The sequence below is a fragment of the Augochlora pura genome, chromosome 6 (genome assembly GCF_028453695.1).
Source record: "Augochlora pura isolate Apur16 chromosome 6, APUR_v2.2.1, whole genome shotgun sequence".
In the NCBI taxonomy this organism is placed as follows: domain Eukaryota; kingdom Metazoa; phylum Arthropoda; class Insecta; order Hymenoptera; family Halictidae; genus Augochlora; species Augochlora pura.
In genome coordinates, this window is record NC_135777.1 from 9,499,856 (window position 1) to 9,518,918 (window position 19,063).

The window sequence follows — 19,063 nt, forward strand, 5'->3', positions numbered from 1 at the left end:
ATTTTTTATTTGGTTCCTTTTTTCGCATTGGACACAGGCAAAATGTAATTTTACAACGTAATTTGGTAATTGCAAACGTATTCTATTATATAATAATTTTGCTGAAAGATCCGCGATCTGGCTGTGATAATTATAAGAAGAAGTTATTAGAAAATGGAAGAATTTTCTGTTCGGCGTCTGTTTATTTCAATTAACATGGAATCGTTCGCAACTAATTCCAACTGAATTAAGGCAATTTCTTGCCATTTTTGCTTAATTTTCGAAAATTTAGCGACTTTGGGAGAATTTAGAATTTTATATTATAATGTATAAGTGACCAATTACATATTACGAGTCTACCGTCTGACAACGAAGAACACATTGTCCCTTCTCCTTAGAAACAATAGTTGAATCGATGCATTCGATTTCACCGGCGACCAATTCGTTTAATTAATACGGATTTCGTTTCTCGGTTTCCTCCGGTTGCCACCGACCTCCGGCATAGGTTAAGTTATTAAGCAGAAGATAATGCAACCCCTGTATTACATACACACGTGGCAGCGAGGCCGCGCGGCTTATGGCGGATGGTTCGGTGCTATAGACGCCGATATGCATGTGTATGCCGCGTGCGGCTCCAGATTACGCCCACCGTAATTGCTGCCGGGTGATGAATTAATTATTTAAGGAAACGGAGAAGTCTCGTTAAGATCTCAAACGGCCTGGAGATTACGATACGGATCTATGAATTTCGTTCCGGCGCCGCATTAATAAGCCGAAACTTCCCGCGAAATCTCTGGCCCGCGATTAATCCGAGAAGAAATTCTCGTGCCGAACGTTCGCCGTGTTACATTACGCGCCCAACTATTTCATTCTCTCGCGGAATTAGCTAATTGAATTTTTCCGTTGCTCGTTTACCGCTGCAGGATACGATCTCAAATCGCTTCTCCTCTCACATATTTATTTTATTTCCTAACGAACACGGTCGTAGTCCGAAGCAACTCCTAACAAATCGCCTGTTTCTAAATCTTTTATTTCTATTTTTATTATTTGTTACTTTCACGCCTCGCAGCGTCCCAAAATTGTTTGAGAATTAACCTCGCATGTTTCGTGGGAATTAATAGAAGATATAACTGTCATAGAAGATGTAAAGTGATGTAAGTTCATTTTTGAAAAAAAAAATGAGATACACGTAATTCATGCTTAATTTAATGTAAATTTTTTATGTATAATTAATCCGTGTTTAATTTCTTGAAAAATTCTCATGTATTGTACAATTTAAAATTGGGCGGTAAATGGAATTGCATAATCATCGATTATGAAAGTGGTGTAAGTCCAATTGACAGAGGTAGGTGACTGAGCAGAGTTAGTCTGTTATTTTACATTTGTTCTATATTACGTGTCATATTACGTGTCAACATGATAAATTCATTCTACATGAAATGAAACGACAGAATTTCGTTTCAATAAAAAATCTTCAAAATGCGATTAAAAAACAGATAAGGAAAAACACTAATGGAGAACAGGTAAATTGGTTGCAAATATGTTTTATGAGGCTTGTCAAAAGTGCACCATACACTATTTCATATAAAACATCGATGAAGGACAAAGAATTTAAAACTATAAATTTATTACCTACACGTCCTGGAAGACCGCGAAAATTTGAAAAAATCGCCCTGGCGCCTTTGTACCAAGAGGCTAGGCCTATTACTTATGAAAAATATGAAGACACCAAGCATTTATTGCCTTATATACCTCCGGTGCATCACGCATATATCGAAACAGTGTCACATGCAGAGCATAAGTAAATACTATCAATATCTTGTAATTTTAACAATGTAATTAGCGTCTGAAATTAAAAATACTACTTCTATTTAATGCCGTGTCATTATTTGTAAACAAAATTGGATTAACATGAACTATATTTTAAGTGTATTTGATTTTTCAAAATTGAAATTAAACGATATTTACAATTGTCTAATTTTGAAAGTGGTGCAAGTCCATTTCCAGCCCGTAAGTATACATCAATTTAGTAACATACGTCTAAAAGAAATTTATCAAACCAAATTACATATTGATAAAACAGTAGAAACATTGTCAGACTTCATAGAATTTGTCTAAATTTTTTAATTAACAGATATGTTAACCTTTAATTTTCTCGGAAACAAGAAAAAATGGACTTGCACCACTTTCAAAATTAACGGTCCATATATTCGAACGTATTGACAAATTTTATGTTCAAAGTACAATAATAAAAAACACGATCGTCGTCCGAAGCATACGCTATTCATATTATTGTACGGAAGGCCCGCCATTCGCGGGTTAGATGTCGGATCTAGGCGCCCCGCTTTATATTCCGCTCGCGGCTGTTCATTATTGAGAAATTTTCACGGCAATCGTCCACGCGGCCGCCAATGCTGCCATTGCCCCGCGAATAAAGTTTCGGTGCAGTTCGTTAAGAAGATCCGAGAGTTAATTAAAGTTTTCAGAACGTCGTTCGATCGGTCGATCATCTGCCGGGTCAGTGAGCTTATTTTTCGTCGTTCCCAGACGCAGCTTTACATGCGCCGGACGCCGGGGAATTATGCTCTTAGCATATCTATAGCACCGAGCATGCTATGTTGAAGCTTCTTATTTTTCAGTCGCGTGACTGTATTTGTATTTGTTATTTGGAATGGTTTGCATATTTGATATTTGACACAGTTCAAAATACTTTTTAATAACAGTTTCGGTAACAATTGTGCACGTTGATTTCATTTTTGCTAGTTAAAACGGAAAGGCGATTAAATTTATTAACGTTCCCTACATTTATATATAACGATCATAAAAATAGAAAATTCCATTTAAAAATACTTCGACCCCCTCAAAAAAACTATAATCTCGAACGAATTTTATTTTCTAGCACAATATTTGTCCCTTTGAACCAACTAATGTTTTCCTCTGACATATTTTTAATAATATTTAAAAGAAATGTTTCAGCGGTTATAATCTTTGAAAATATCTTTAAAATACTTAACTAATCTCAAAACCAACGAAGCCATTTTAACGGCACGGTTGCCACGTCGGTCATGCATAGTGTTACAAGTTAACAGTTAATTAGTAAATAATCGAGTGTGAAAAATTCGAAAAGTGTCGAAATGATTTTAAACCGCGGCGCAGCCATTTTGAATGGCTCCTTAGAGCCGCCATTCGAACGTGAATTGTCGTCTAGTTGAAATTACTAAATGCAAAACACACACAGCCTATAAATAAATATTACGTAGAGACAGCATAACACGGAATAGCCGCGACACATCGAACCAGTCCGAATTTAATACCCCTCTAAAAATCGATTCCCCGGCCGTAACAATTTTTCACGGTTTCCGAAATGCCGTTGGATGGCCATCGCGTCGCGTCGCAGTCAATAATTCTCATCTTCCTCTTCTGTCTTCTCTCTCTCTTTTTTTTAGTTTTTTAGTTTTTTTGGTAGGAATCCGTTGAATAGACGCGAGAGTCCTACCACTCATTTCCAGAAAGAGGCCATGTCTCGGTTATAACCGGACGGGTGGGATCGATGCGATCGATTCGCTCCAATTTTCTCGGTGTATCGTGTTTTATCGGATCTATATCCTCCTTAGCAGATCGCGGGCCCGGCCTGTCGGCCGCTGGAGTACGCTCGGCGTTCCGTCGATCTCGCATTTTAAACTGCTGATTCGACGAACGACGATTTATCTCGGATACTGCAGCGACAGGCAAACATTATTACGCCTTGTTATCGGGGGTTGCAGCTCTACGTGCGATCCCTCCATCAACTTTTTCCCACCCCCGGAGCCTCTTCCCCCCCGACTATCGTTCGCTTCTAATGTCGTCGTATACATACCTGTTTCGAGGCGTTTTCGGTGGAATCCGAATTTGTTTCGATGCTCCAGCGATCTTCGAATATTGCTCGCCGGCCGGGGCTGGTCCAGGGGACGAAATTTCGCAAGCACCCGAATTTTCCAACTCATTATGCCATTGGGTGCGAATCGGGACTGGGTGATCGGAAATATTTTACTAAATTAATCTTCGACGAATGGAATCAACAATGGCGCGACGGAAAACCTACCAAACTCCATAAAATAGGAGATAATAATATCAGTACCAAAAACTCAGCTCTCTCTTTATCCAGAAAAAAACTAAGCCCTTAATAAAAAGACTAAGAATTGGTCACTGCAAACTGACACATGATCATTTATTATAAAAAACGGACCCACCACGGTGCAGCAGTTTTAACGATAAATTAGCAATTAAATATGTTATAAAGGCGTTGAGTGAAATACTGAAACAGTCTGCCGATATCAAAACCTGCCTAAATGACAAAAAATACGAAGAAAGTATAATTAATTTTTTGGAACAAACTAACTTATTAAACAAATTGTAAGTAGCTGTTTCTAAAGATCAAAGCATAACAAGATGATCCAATTGTAAACAAATCATGTATTTTATCACATATTGTAAACTTATGTATTATGTATAAATGTACATATTATCTAATAAATGTATAAATGTACATATTATCTAATAAATGTATAAATGTACATATTATATATAAATGTATAAATGTACATATTATATATAAATGTATAAATGTATAAAATTTATGTATAAAATAATACAATAAACGTGGTCGCTAATGGCTTCTATAAGCCGATGCGACCTCAAATAAATAAATTAAAAAAAGAACTGAGTAATATTTCTAGAGAATATGATGCTGAAAGTATTATAGAATAAACAGAGGAGAACTCCGCGAGAAATCGTCGTAGCACGATGACTCTTACTTTGAATTAAACCTCGAAACCTCTACTTTAAGACAGTCTTTGTAGATTTTATGTTTCATGCACCCTCGCCACTGTGATCCTTTTAATTAAGATCATGTTCATCGTATCGAAAATTGCTCAATTTGTCAAGTTTAGCGAAATCCACGGACTTTGTGAAATTTTTTTCGGAGATGCTGTTTGCAGTCGAATAAATCTCGATCCTTCTCCTTCAATCTGATAAAAAAGAAACAAGGCTATAATTTCTTTCGTAAAGTGACCGTGCTTTGAAGTAACTCTTACATAACCTCAAAGTAATAATTTAATTTAATAATTGTTTTCAGCAGCGTGTTTAAAATACTATTGAAAACAGTATGTTTTTCACAATTGAATAAAATAGCACTGCGAACGGGGAATAAAATATCTTATTTCGATGATTCACGCCTAAAACATGAAACGGATATTTTATTCCGATAATGTAAAACGTCCAATAAAATAGTTCATTTCGGAAATCCGAAACTACAGCATGAAAATAAATATTTGATTTCATAATATAAAATTGCACGAGAGTATTTCTTATTTTAATAACATAAAGTAATAAATAAAGTATCTTATACAGTTGTATTGCTTTTACACAAACAATGACAACACAGCAAACTGATTCAATTGTCACGGAGATTGAGCAGGATTGCTGGTTAGTATTAAACGATTGAAAATTACGAAAATTGCAATTTACGTGAACTTTGACCAGCGACCTCGATTTTCCAATGCAGATGGAAAATTCGGAATAGAGTATTTGCTCGGAACGACTGCGGCCGTTGAACGTGGCAAACAAAGTAAGCTTTGTGGGCGAAATGCTACAAGTTACGGCGAGGTAAGACAATGGTTTCGTTTGTTTCGTGGAAACCTTCGATCATCGTACGCTGCTGACCTCGTATCCAGTGATTACTGCTCTTTTTTTGCTCCTCGAACAATAACTTGCATCCTACGGTTTTGCCGGTTCGTTCGAATCACAGGTGAAAATAGCGAAACTATAATGCGCGTATCCGCAACAATGTTTTGGCCATTATTTCTCGTTTTCTTTTAATATCTCTGCGATGAAAAATGATCTTCTATCGTGATAACGTGTATAAGAGCTCTTTTACTATAGTTTGTAAAATGTCGTGCGTTACCGACCGTATTCTTTTATTTACCTTCAATCATCTTCAATTATAATTGCCTCGGATTTGATGCATTTACGACAAAAATGAATGAGTACAATTTCTAAAAAATTAATTGCACTAAAAAAATTTAAGATCATTAACATGACATTTTTAGTTTATTAAAATGATTAAGGGAAGCAATGTGTTAGATTATTTGATCGACAATTGAAAACTTGGTGTAAATGTTAATTGACGAGTGGAAGAAAGTTTAGAAAGAGAGTTTGAAGCGAGAGAAGAAAAAGATATTTTAATGTTAATAAAGTATTGAGTCCAATAATTTCAATGCATGCCGAGTGTTAAATGATATTATTTTTCATTACTTAAACGTTTACAGTTTATTGTTATTCGAATCGAATTATTATAAATCCAATAAGCTGGAGATTTTCCATATTATTCCTGTGTCGTGAAATTCCTGCAAATTAGTCATTAGCACAGCTTGTAACACATCCCAATTGGAAGGTATCCAATTTGCACCAACTTTACATTTGTTTCACCTAGAGAACGAGAAAAACTTTTTAAACGAAAGTGTCTCCTTGCAGATTTTCCTAGCTGGTCTCAGTTATCGATGTAAAACTGGTTATCAGCTTACGCCATTGTCCGCTACATCCGAAACGGGAATAAGTATTACACGAATCCATTGTGTCTCCGTTAACTTCGTTTCCTGTTGCGCTCCTGAAATAATTTCGTACTCGTCCAACAATGCCGGATTACTGTTACGAAGTAATTCATGAACTCGAAATGATTTTATTAATTACAGCCGGGAGGCAATAACTATATCATTAATTAATTACTCGATATCCTGTCATCGCGATTTCCCGTTAAATATTTCACGGGTCAGCCTCGTTTCGTTACAAAGTCACGTGTTTACGTTGTCATCAGTGTTCCAATATTTTCGTGACATAAAAATTCGCATTGTTCATTTTGCATTGTTGCATATGGAAAATTAAACCATTTCTTGCACGTATAATCTAGATACTATACCTTAGTATAATGTGACGCTTAGTAACAATCATCCTAAATATTAGGTCTACCGAAAAATTCTGCCAGTTCTTAAAAAGAAAGAAAACGATTAATGTAATCGTAACATTATCATTTTTGAGAACTATATGCAAATAAAATGACATTAGCGGACATAATTTACCGGTAGACCTAATATAAACGTTCGAATTCAAGATTACATAGTGTCCCGGTAGTTTTGCTACCGACTGTACGTTTCAAACGTTCGACGCCCCATGAACAAATGACTCCGCGGTAGTTTTTCTCGATATAATGTAACGCTTTCTTTGCTGTTGATTGCGTACTTATCCAAAATATAAATGTTGTAATTCGAGATTGTATGGTGTACCGGTAGTTTCATTATCGACTGTACCTTTCAAACGTTCGACGTTCCACGGAGAAACGATTCCAGGAAGGCTTCTCTTGCGCCGGAACGATTGAAACATTACGGTAGTGGACTTTCAATCTTCTGTATTAAACGTATTAAATTCGCTACGGAACCGAGCAGAGGCGTGCTCGATGCTTCAATATGTACGCGCGGTTTTTCCAATGGGACCTCCGGGCGAAGTCGTGTTTGGATGTAACCGCCGGCATAATCACAGAGAGCATGCAATTTTCTCCGAAAATAGATGCTATCGGCGTATCCGAATAAGAAGCTACAACGTAGCCGCGGTGTTCCGGTTTGATTAATTTTGATTGATTAGCCCCGTACCCGGGACGCGCATTAAATACAAAGAGAGCGTAATATGCGAGCTCACGATGCTCATCGAGCACGCTCTCGTACGGTGCATGTGCATAATGCCAGATTTTACTGCCTTATTGGATACATAACGTTCATCGCGGACGTCTATTCCTCGAGGATCGTTTGTTTCGATCCCATGACCCCGTACCGGATACATTACACGGGTAATTTCGGTTTCGCGTACTCGCCCGGCATTTCTATCTGATATTCAATTTGTGTTTTTGAATAGTTCTTACAATATTTCTGAATATTGTTCTTTAATGCTGCAAATAGTATTTTAAAATACTTCAGATGATATTCTAAGATATTTTTAAGTACTTGAAGTACTATTTTTGAATACTTCCAACTGTGTTTTTTAGCATTTCGAATGTTATTTTTTAATGTTGAAAATAGTATTTAAAAATACTTTCGATAGCATTTTTAAGCAATTCAAATATTATTTTCGAATACTTTTAACAGTATTTTTAAACACTTCAAGTACTATTTTTTAATACTGCAAGTGGTATTTTTGAATATTTTAAATAACATTTTTAAATGCTTCAAATAACATTTTTAAATATTTCCAATAACATTTTTAAATATTTCCAATAACATTTCTATATATTTCAAATAACATTTCTAAATATTTCAAATAGCATTTTTAAATATTTCAAATAACATTGCTAAATATTTCAAATAGCATTTTTAACTATTTCAAATAACATTTTTAAATACTTCTAACTATTTTCACTCCAGTGAAAACAATTCATCCTTTTTCGGAAGCCTCGCTGACCTTGACACATCGGCAAACAAATGCGCGAGATTAAAATCATTCCGGGCCTGCCAATGAATCTGTCATAAATTGCATCTATAAAGCAAATATTTAAAAAGAAAAACGTCGAACTGTTTGTTTCGTTCGTCGATGTTTAAGCATCCGGGTTCGGAGATCGTTCGAGCTCTCGCAGACACGAAAATCCGTTCAAAAGAATTTCGCTCGCAGAGCCCGATAATATATTTGAAAAAGTAAAACGGTACACAATGTGCGTCATTTGTACACTGACGGCGGATTTGGTGCACTATCCGAGAGCTTTTTTCGGGCGACTTTGACCGGAATATGCAAAACCGCCGACAGTAACGAATCATGGAATGGCAAAAAAAAAAAAAAAAAAACGGGGGAAGGGAAAAAAAGGGAGGAAAGAAGGAAAAATTGATTTCCCTCCGTATTTACTGTCGACCTCATTTGGAAACACGGGAATTTAACGAGCAAGGATGCTCTGTATGCAGCCGGTGTACCCTTGATTACAGGAGGCTGCTCTCTTTGTGCGATGATCATAAAACGTCATCGATTAAGGAAGGAGCTCGACGCCGAGCGAATACAAAGCCAACGAATTGTCCGCCCGGCGCGGCGCCCCGGCTTTTCGTTACGGGCCCGCTCGTAAAATCGCGAAAGGTTCGCATAATGGAAACTCGCTTTCTTGTAATTAAACGGTGACGGGCGGCGCTCTCGGGGCCGGTGCCCGATAACGAAGGCACAGATAACGCTGAACCCCGATCAACGACCAAGACGGAATTCTTCCGGTGATAGACACGCGCCTGCTGCGACGAAACAATTGCGTTCGATCGTCGCGTTTTCGTAGAACAAATCGACATTTCTGAAAGGTTTGCGCAAGCTGTTCCAAAATATTATACGACAGATACTTCGCCATTATTCGCACAAATTTCGTTATAAAGTTGAAATAATGTTCATAACGTGTCAATGTCGTGCAAAATGAAAATTTGCTATCACGATAGCAACGAACAATACCTCTTTGAACTACGTAACTTTTGCATGGAAAAAATTTGTCGACCAATGCATATTTTGCAAGTTGTCGTTGTTTAATGATTAAAATATTGCTTAAAAGGATATCAGGCGTTTAATAACACGGAACGTACCGAGCCATAAAAATTAACTATCATCTGCGGCTTTTTTAACAATGAAATTATCTTTGTCGTAAACCTTTAATCATTTTTATTTAAATTCATGCCTGGATTAAGAAATTTATTTAATAATTTCATTGAAAGAGTTTTCCTAATTTCAGAAGCTTTAAGTATAGCGTTAAAAAGAATCAACAGCATAACTACGCTATGGATGACAATCTATCGATAATGAAAGGGCTACCGACGTCAATAATTATTCAAAATTTCAACGAAGTAAATGCTCGCCTTTTCTTTCGATGATTCGAGCATCGGTCGAAAGTATTCTGAAATATTTCTGCTGTTTTCCCACCGATTTTCCTGCCGAATGCACGAAATACCCAGCCCGATAATAACATTTATGTGTATGACAGAAGTTATTTTACACGTGAAAAATCGCGCAGAGCGCGCGGGAACTAACTAAAAACAATACTGTTAAAAACGATAGGAGCAAACATGGTGAAAAACTGTGAAAAACCGGGGTCATCTGCCTCGGAATTTTCGGGGGCGGATAACCGACTCGACTGTAGAGCCGCACGCATTTCAAATAAGAGATATTGGAAAATAGTAATTGAAAATTTTTTATTTACGTTTCATCTTCTATTTGTTATTATAAAGTATTATATATATATATATATTTTTTATTCGACCCGCGCCAGTATTTGCGTTTCATCTCCTATTTGTTATTATGAAATATTATATTTTTTTATGCGACCGACGTCGGTATCTACGTTTCATTGCCGACCTTTTTGAATTTTTTATTACTCGGGACAATTCGAGGGATTTGAATAAATTGCGAAACGTAACGCTGTTGACAGTTCCATAATTTCTTGTTTTCGGATTTTTTCAATTTCCAAAGATTTTGAGATTCGAAATTGGGAAATTACAATTTTTATTTTTATGGAAACTATGTTAAAATCGTGTTAGAAAGATCAAGAATTTTACAGTGTACTAAGAAGCATCGATGTATCATGAATGATGAAAAAAACTGCAGCTTTGCATCGATATTGATAGAAACAAAAAAATATAATAGAGTAGACTCGTTCTGAAATTTATATTTTTGAAAATACTGAAAGGAATTAATGTGGGGGTAGGAGGTTGGAAAAACAGTGAACACGCTTTATATTAACTCAACAATACTAAAAAAGTGTTTATTCTAAATTTTGAATACACGTGGCAACCGTTACAAAGTTCTGGGGACGACTCCGATTCCTCTTCTTCTCCATCCCTTCCTTGACTCCCACATCGTCCTACTGTGCTACCATCTAGCGGTCTCAAAAAAAAAGAAAACACAATAATAAAATACATTAAACAAAAATGATAAAAACAATCTCCCACAATTAATTAGTGAGAATACAATTCCACGACGGCGTAAAACTAAACTATAGATAAATAAACTAAGTATATAAACTAAACTAGACTATAGATAAATAAACTAAGTATATAAACTAAACTAAACTATAGATAAATAAACGTGTCGTTTCATACGATATAATTAGACGTTAGAGTTGCGCCGCTATCGATGCAATTCACCATAATGAAATTATTCAGTAATAAAACCAATCCGAGCTTCCCATCTATTATAGTTTTCGAGAAACCCATCATACTTTGCATCGGAATTTAAAAGGTTGAAAAGCTTTTTCATAACCTGAAATTGGAATTTATTATATACAATGTATTGAAATTTATTGCATATGATACTTTTCAAAATTTATTGCATTTGATACTTCTCAAAATTTATTGCATATGATGCTTTTCAAAATTTATTGCTTATGATACTTTCTGGCATATATTTCTATTCAAAATTTACCGCACCCTGCGATTATTTATTGCATATGATACTATTGCATATGAATTTTAACCTCTTCAGGAATGAATTTTTATAGTAGGAAACAATCTATTTAACCGTTTCTTTTTTATTTATCATTCATTTCATTTCGTTCGATGAGGTTTTTTCGGTATTGCAACTGTTTCTCAGTTTCTTTACACTTAGAATAATCATAATCTTAAGAAAACTGAACATACACGTGCGTGGCAGTATCCCTGAAGTGGTTAATCGATTGAAAATCGTACGCTGTCATCTTTCGATTCCGTTGTTCTTTGCACTATTTTCAACGTCGATTGTTTAACCCTTTGCGCTCGAGTGGTGACTCTAAGACACCCTGAAAATTGTTACATCACCTCTTAAAATAATCTGTGTATCAACAAAGATTTACAAAATTGTTAAATAATTAAACTGTCGGTACGACTTACAAGAATCAATTTCGTGTGCATAGAAGTGCGCTTTGGTACATCGAATAATAATACCATGAGCCAGCAAAATCATTTCAAATTTACAGTTAAAATAGTTACGAGTGCAAAGGATTAAATTTCCGTGAAATTCGCAAGAACCACGGTGTCTTATCGAGGGAAGAAGGGTACCTGTTTATTTCGCGCTGAACGTCGTACGATTCGGCCGTGCAGAGAGACGATGTTTCCAGGGCGAGAGACCGATGGATCCGGGCGCGGATTAAATTGAAAAATACCGGGCTGCCGTTAGAATTCCATTATACCGTATCGTCATACCCCGTTGTCTATTATAAGTCGTTCAAGGATTAATCTATTACGGTCCTGCTCGACCCAGCTGCGACGATTCAATAGTTCGCGCCGGTATATATCGCGGCCCGGCCGAAACGTCTCTCGTCGGAAATTCCGACAGTACAATTTAATACAGTCGGCTTCTGTGTAGTCGTTGTTTCCGGAACTTTGATACCGAGGAGTTAAAGAATCGTTAGGCACGCCGGGATTACAGGAGGAAGGCCGGCTATTTCGTGGCACGCGGGACAAAGTAGACGGACTCCACGGCGGGGCGCCACCGTGGTACAGTCGTTTATCATTATTATAAAGGACTAAGCAATGAATAATCGCGTCTTAGGAAAGTTCGTTTCCAACGGCTATGTATCCAACCGTTTATATCCGGCGCTCCGCGTTGCAGGTCGCCGTTCTCACCGTTCCAACAATTAACGCGAAGCGCGAATTGTTAAACGGAATTTGGTTCTCGTGTCGGGAAACACGGGTTCGCGGTCCGGAAGGTTCTTACGATATAATCGATGCAGTCGCGATTACAAGGACCTTTGCGAGAATTCCTGTTTTCATAGGCGATTTTTCATTCATTTATATGAAATTATATACAAATTATAGATTACATAAATGTTGTACAGTATAGAACCTACGGGAGCAACATCGATATCCCTTTCTTTAAACATTTAATTGCATTTGTTTATATCGTATTATTTTATTGTATTTGCTTATATCGTATTAGTTTATTCTATTTAACTACATGATTTTATTTCATTGTGTTTGCTTATATTTTATAATTTTGTTGTATTCATTTATATTGAATTATTTGATTGCATCTGTTTGTATTGTATCATTTTATTGTATTCGTTTATATCGAATTATTTGATTGCAATTGCTTCTGTCATATTAGTTTACCATATTTGTTTATACAGCATTGCTTTACTGAATTTCTTTATATGATTTCATTCCTTCATTCTATTTGCTTTCATAATTCCATTTTATTATATTTTACTGTACGATGTTATTGTTATATGACTCTCTTCGACCTATTAACATTTCTCATGAACGCCGAAAATCCGCAGTACGACACTGTTTATTACACAATTAAGGACACGAAGAGTAGTGGACACACGTCCGAGCAGAAAAAGCGATTTATTCCGAGACGCGAGGACGAGAAGCGAATGGTTCCTCTATGCGTAAATACTTTAAAGAAAAAAAGCGCGTGCAAAGTTAATTCGCCTTTCTTTGTGCGAGACTCAAAGCCATTGTATTCCCGCATAGTATGTGACTCCGGCGGCGAACGTGCTAATTGTTTTACAGCTGTTGACCTAGGTAACCGAGACTAGTGGCCAACTGAAAGCTGTACGCGCCGCGGCTACAACTGCTCGTTTCTTTTAGCAACTTTACGACGAAACTTGACGCTGGGAATCCGGGAACAATGCGCGAGAACAGCGAAGTAAAGCTCTCTCCTTTCTACGCGACCCTCTGCGGTGGTATACGCGACCCCGTTGCGACGTGCCGGCGATACTGTTCATCAATCCTGGAAAAACGTTTGCTAAATTCAATGAAAGCGAGTAGGAAAATATTAGGTTGGGGAGAAAGAAATCCATTACTTTTACCTGAACTCCAAGAACTTTTTTAACATGTTTCCGATTGTCTCGATTGACTCCGATTATCTCGATGACATGTTGTCGATTTAGGTCAAATATGCATCGTTTTGTTCTATTATATAATTTGTTGGCATTTTAAAGGTACCTTCATAATGCCCCTCTCGTAAAAGTCTTGGCCTCTATTGGCGAAAAACTCTTGTAATCGACTTTCACAATCTTCTCTCGATGTCAATTTCTTACCACTAAGGAAGTTTTGTAATGCAAAATAAACATGGCAATCGCTTGGCGCTAGGTCTGGACTATATGGTGGATGCATCAAAACGTCCCAGCCAAGCTTCTGAATTTTCTGACGAGTCACTATAGACGTGTGTGGTCTGGTGTTGTCTTGATGGCACACAACACCTCTCCTGTTGGCCAATTCTGGCCATTTCCGGTCAATCGCTAGCTTCAAACGGTCTAGTTCTTAACAGTAGAGATCCGAATTTAGTGTTTGACCATGTGGAAGCAATTCATAATAAATGATTCCTTTCCAGTCCCACCAAATGCACAGCAGAACCTTCTTGGCTGTTAGTCCTGGTTTGGCCACCGTCTGACCTGCTTCACCAGGCTTTGACCATGAACCTTTTCGCACAATGTTGTCGTATGTGATCCATTTTTCATCCCCAGTCACCATGCGTGCAAGGAATGGGTCGATCTCATTCCGTTGGGCTAAGACATCGCAGATGGAAATTCGAACCATTATTGTTTTTTGTGTTAATTGATGTGGCACCCAAACGTCGAGCTTCTTTTTAAATCCAGCTTTGTGCAAATGATTTAAAACCGTTCCATGGTCGATCTTTAGCTCCCGGGCGATGCTACGACTGCTAACATACTGGTCAACTTCGATTATTTCTGTGATTTTTTCAACATTTTCTACGACAGAGTCCTACCTGCACGAAGCGCATCTTTAACATCAAAAATACCTAAACGGAATCGAGGAAATCAAAATTGCGCGTAATTGGCTGTTACAGTATCGGGGCCATGAACACCATTCACAATTTTGGCCGCTTGGCTTGCACTTTCACCTTTATCAAAGAAAAATTGTAAAATGTACCGAATTTTCTCTATGTTGACTTCCAGTTTTAACAGCCTGTAGCTCGCAACTGAATGGACCAAACAAAAAATAGAAAAAGAATTTTTGTAGTGCGAAATGTCACCTTTCCAATTAGCATAAATCTGAAATTGTTTGATCGATACTTTAACAGATATCGATCACTGCAGTCGTCTACCGAAAAAATAATGGATTTCTTTTTCCCCAACCTAATATCAGCTACATCAGCTGTTTAACAAATTGCCAAATTCCTTGACGAGTTGCTTTTTTATTGTTGTTAAAGGTTTTACGAAAGCAAGGTTTAGGAAAATGAGTCACATTTTTTGTTATTAGTTGGTATTATTTTAATAGTATCGCTTAATAAATTGATAAAATGTCATTATCAATGTATTGTTTAAATTTCTGGATACTTGGCAAGTTTCGATTAATTGTCTGAAAATAGTCGCGTTCGAGTCTCCCTTAGTTGACAAATCCAGCATTTGTCTAACAAATGACTAACATTTTCTGGTCATCCAAAAAACGAAGGTTTAAACTAACGAAATCATCTTTAAGCCTTTTAATGTCGGTCGAAAAACGGGTGCCTGTACGAAGATAACGGAAGGTCGGATTTGTCGAATTGACTAAAATTTCGGAATAAGCTCATAAAAACCAAACTAAAAACGATATTTAAATAATTAATGGAAAATAGAGAATAGAATAGATAATAGAGAATAAGAAATGGAAAATAAAGCAAAGGCAATGGAATACAATAAAAAACTACATCGAGAAACAATTTTTTAATTCTCTTGCAATGAAATTAAACCATTTATAATGTCTTATACATTTATTTTGAGATAGAGTTCTCTCGCAATGCGAATACTTAGACGCTATTAGATGCGCAACGATTTTTCAAACGAAGTATTGCGAACGGCGATATATCGTCGTCCAGTACTAAAAGAGTTAAATAGCTGAAAACGAACAAATGGAGTTACATTTGAGACTCCGCGAAGTGCGCAGCATGTTCGAGGTGTACGGCACGCGATGTTACAAATATTTAAAAACATCCTGAGATATTGTAAATTAATATATAATACATTTCGATTAAGGATAACGGAAGTAGACTCGTATCGTTAAATAACGTGGCAGATTGTTGCCTGAATGATCCATGAAAATGAGAAGATAAAGATCAATAAATATTATTTCGCGTGCGCAGATTTCTTAATCCGTGATACTTGTTTATTGTCTCGTGGTGTATTCTTGAAAAGTAACTGTGCCGCGCAGTTCCCGTTCAAACGCTGCTTTATTTTCGCGTCCGCATTTTACACGGTGAGGTATATATGTATACATGCCAGGGTGGACTAACGGGTATTAGAACCTGGTACATCCTGCATTGTACGTATTTTCGGTTAATCCGTTCCCAGCTTATAGTTCGGAGTAAAGTTATAACTAGACTGCGGATCTCCGTGGAAAATAAAAATTACCTACACATTAATTGCTAGGTATACGTACAACCAGCGCAAAGAATCGTTGATATTTAAATCGTTATAATTCCTGTTATAATTTCAAAAAGGTAGACATATCATGATGTATCTGCACTTATTTTGGTAAAATTTTTTAGTAAATATTGCGAACGAATATTTCTTGCGATTTTAATAAAACTGATTTTTCTTCAATAATTGTGCAACAATGATTACTGGAGTCAGTTATTTCATATAATATGCGAAGCCTCCGATACGTTTTATCATTATGTAAAGTTCTTTAATTTTTGATTACAATACTATTATAATTTCTCTATAGTTCATTATTGTTAATTTTATACGTAGCTTACTTATTGATAACTTTATATTTATTTTGTTAATTTTATAAATTTAAATGACACATTTTTTACCGTTTTATCGATCGTTTTTTTGAATAGATACCGATTCGGGGTTGGGTATTATTCGATGAAAATTGTATTAGAACATGTCGTATACAATTTTATTGGTATAATATATCGAATAAAATTTCGAATAAATAATTCGATTAAAATTCGATTACTCGTTATTGGAGTAAAGTATGTCCAAGTCCGATGCCGATGTGTATGCAAACATTAGTAACCGAACGTGAATTTTTGCCAACATTTTCGTGATTTGTCCGCGCCGCGCGACGTCCGATTTCCTCCGTCGACGTTCATTCCTCCAGGGTTTTTCTGCGTGCGTCGAACAGAGACGTCCGACGTCTCCTTTGAACTCGGGATCTACAAGGTGATTATCTCTGGAGGCATGTGTCAAGAGAAGCGCGGCTCGCCGGGAAGACGTTATTCGAATTCGAATCTGGTCCACGACGCGACGTACAGCAACGGCGGGCAGGATGTCCGATTTACATTAGATTTACATTGCTATAACTTGGCCCCCGCGACCGAGATTGATGCACACCTCGTCGTCTTCGGCGAAAGCCGCCTCATCGGGTCTCCCCGGGATACTCCTTCGTTCGATACTACACGCGAGGAAACGTCGATACGCGTCGCGCATCTCTCCGTGTTCTCTCTGTTGATCTGCGGTATCGTTCTCAGACAGTTCCCATTGAAAGTCTGTCGCGCGCGTTCTTCTTTCCCCATTCATGTATTCCGATTTCGAAACATTGAATCGCAATGCCGCGCGGCCCGAACTCGGCGGGGATTTGTACCTCTGCCGTTGAACTGGAAAAATTCGTTGTTGACGAGACTTTTTTCTTCATCTCGTTCACAGTGGATCCAGAGATGCGTTAGTTCATTTATTGAATAATTAATTCGGTAAAAATATTTGAATAATTGAACACCGTTGATCTTTCAGTAGACATTTACTTTTTACGACGAGTATACTCGTCACGAATAAATAGCAATACATTCCGTTTATGACGAGTATACTCGTCATGAACAAATGGCAACATTTTCTATCATGACTCGCCAAACTCGTCGAAGCTGACTGGTTCAGTTGGTTAAAAAATAAGTAAACATTATTAACACTTTACGGACCGGTCATTCGGCCGTGGAAATGTAGCTCAATGCTAAATCTGCGTTTGTATTTTGATTTTACTTATTTTATTAATTGCACACGATATCTAATATTTAAAAAATTATGTAATAATATTGAAGCTCACGGTAGCACAATCTGACACATTTATTTCAATAATAGATAAGAATTATTATTGATTATCATGACAACCGATTCACAGGCTATTGCTAGGGGAAAAATGCTGGTTTATAAGCTTTCGGTCGGTACAGTATTGATAAAATTTTAAAGATGCAACATTTGTTTCGTTGCAACTTAGTTCTACAACGCATACGCTTTTCAAAGGGATTGTGGCAGCTATCCGTTTAACAACGCAAACAGTTGGACGAACGGAAAATATTTGCGGGGAATTGATCGGGAAGCGAATTGATCGATTACGGCTCCGTTCACTCAACCCCTGACCCATTATCTTTGCAGGTGTCCTGGGTGCGCAGACGAGGAGAAGAACTGCATTTGCTCACCTACGGTTTGGACACGTACGCGAGCGACGCGAGGTTCTCTCTGAAGTTCGAACAACCGAACGATTGGAGGCTGCTTTTGAACTCGTCGACCGAGCGCGATGGCGGTCTCTACGAGTGTCAAGTCAGCGCTCATCCTCCATTAATCAGAACTGTCCATCTGACGGTGTCCGGTGAGTAAATGTATCTTTGTGTACGTTCCGCCTACCTATCCGCCCGTATCTAGTTGTCAGAGCCACGAACTTGCAATTTGCGGCTCCAATTTCTAGTATATATGTACGTATGCCCTTTGATCCGACTACTTCGGTGTTAGCGATAATAAATCAGATCCGCGTGGATGACGCTCAAAATGGAATACGCCGCGATGGATACCTGCTAATCAACCTTAATGAGAATTTCACGTGGACCGCGATAATTAACGCCGATAGAGGAAACCCTGCGTTTACGATCGTTCTTTTTTTTCATATCCTACTACTTGTGAATTATACTTCTGCCGTTGGTTGTGCGTTCAGATTCGTGTCTGCATTATTCACCGATATTATACAGGGTGTCGCGTAACTGATTATGCGACCGGACAGGTAACATTCTACGCCGAAAAATAAATCGAAAAATAAGAATTTTTTTATTGAAAGCTTCGTTTCCGGGAATGTTGGAAGATGCATTTGACTATATTTATCTAATTATATTTTAATAATAATACATTTTTTTAACTTGTTAT

At 37.3% G+C, this 19,063-nt stretch overlaps 1 protein-coding gene across 1 annotated transcript in view; it reads left to right on the plus strand.

Annotated features, from left to right (window-relative positions):
- The window catches only part of LOC144471298 (opioid-binding protein/cell adhesion molecule), a 403,527-nt gene that overhangs the window by 33,995 nt on the left and 350,469 nt on the right, over positions 1 to 19,063 (plus strand). Inside the window, exon 4 of the mRNA XM_078183200.1 lies at positions 18,305 to 18,518. Coding sequence (XP_078039326.1) covers positions 18,305 to 18,518 — 214 coding nt within the window. The remainder of the gene's footprint in view (positions 1 to 18,304; positions 18,519 to 19,063) is intronic.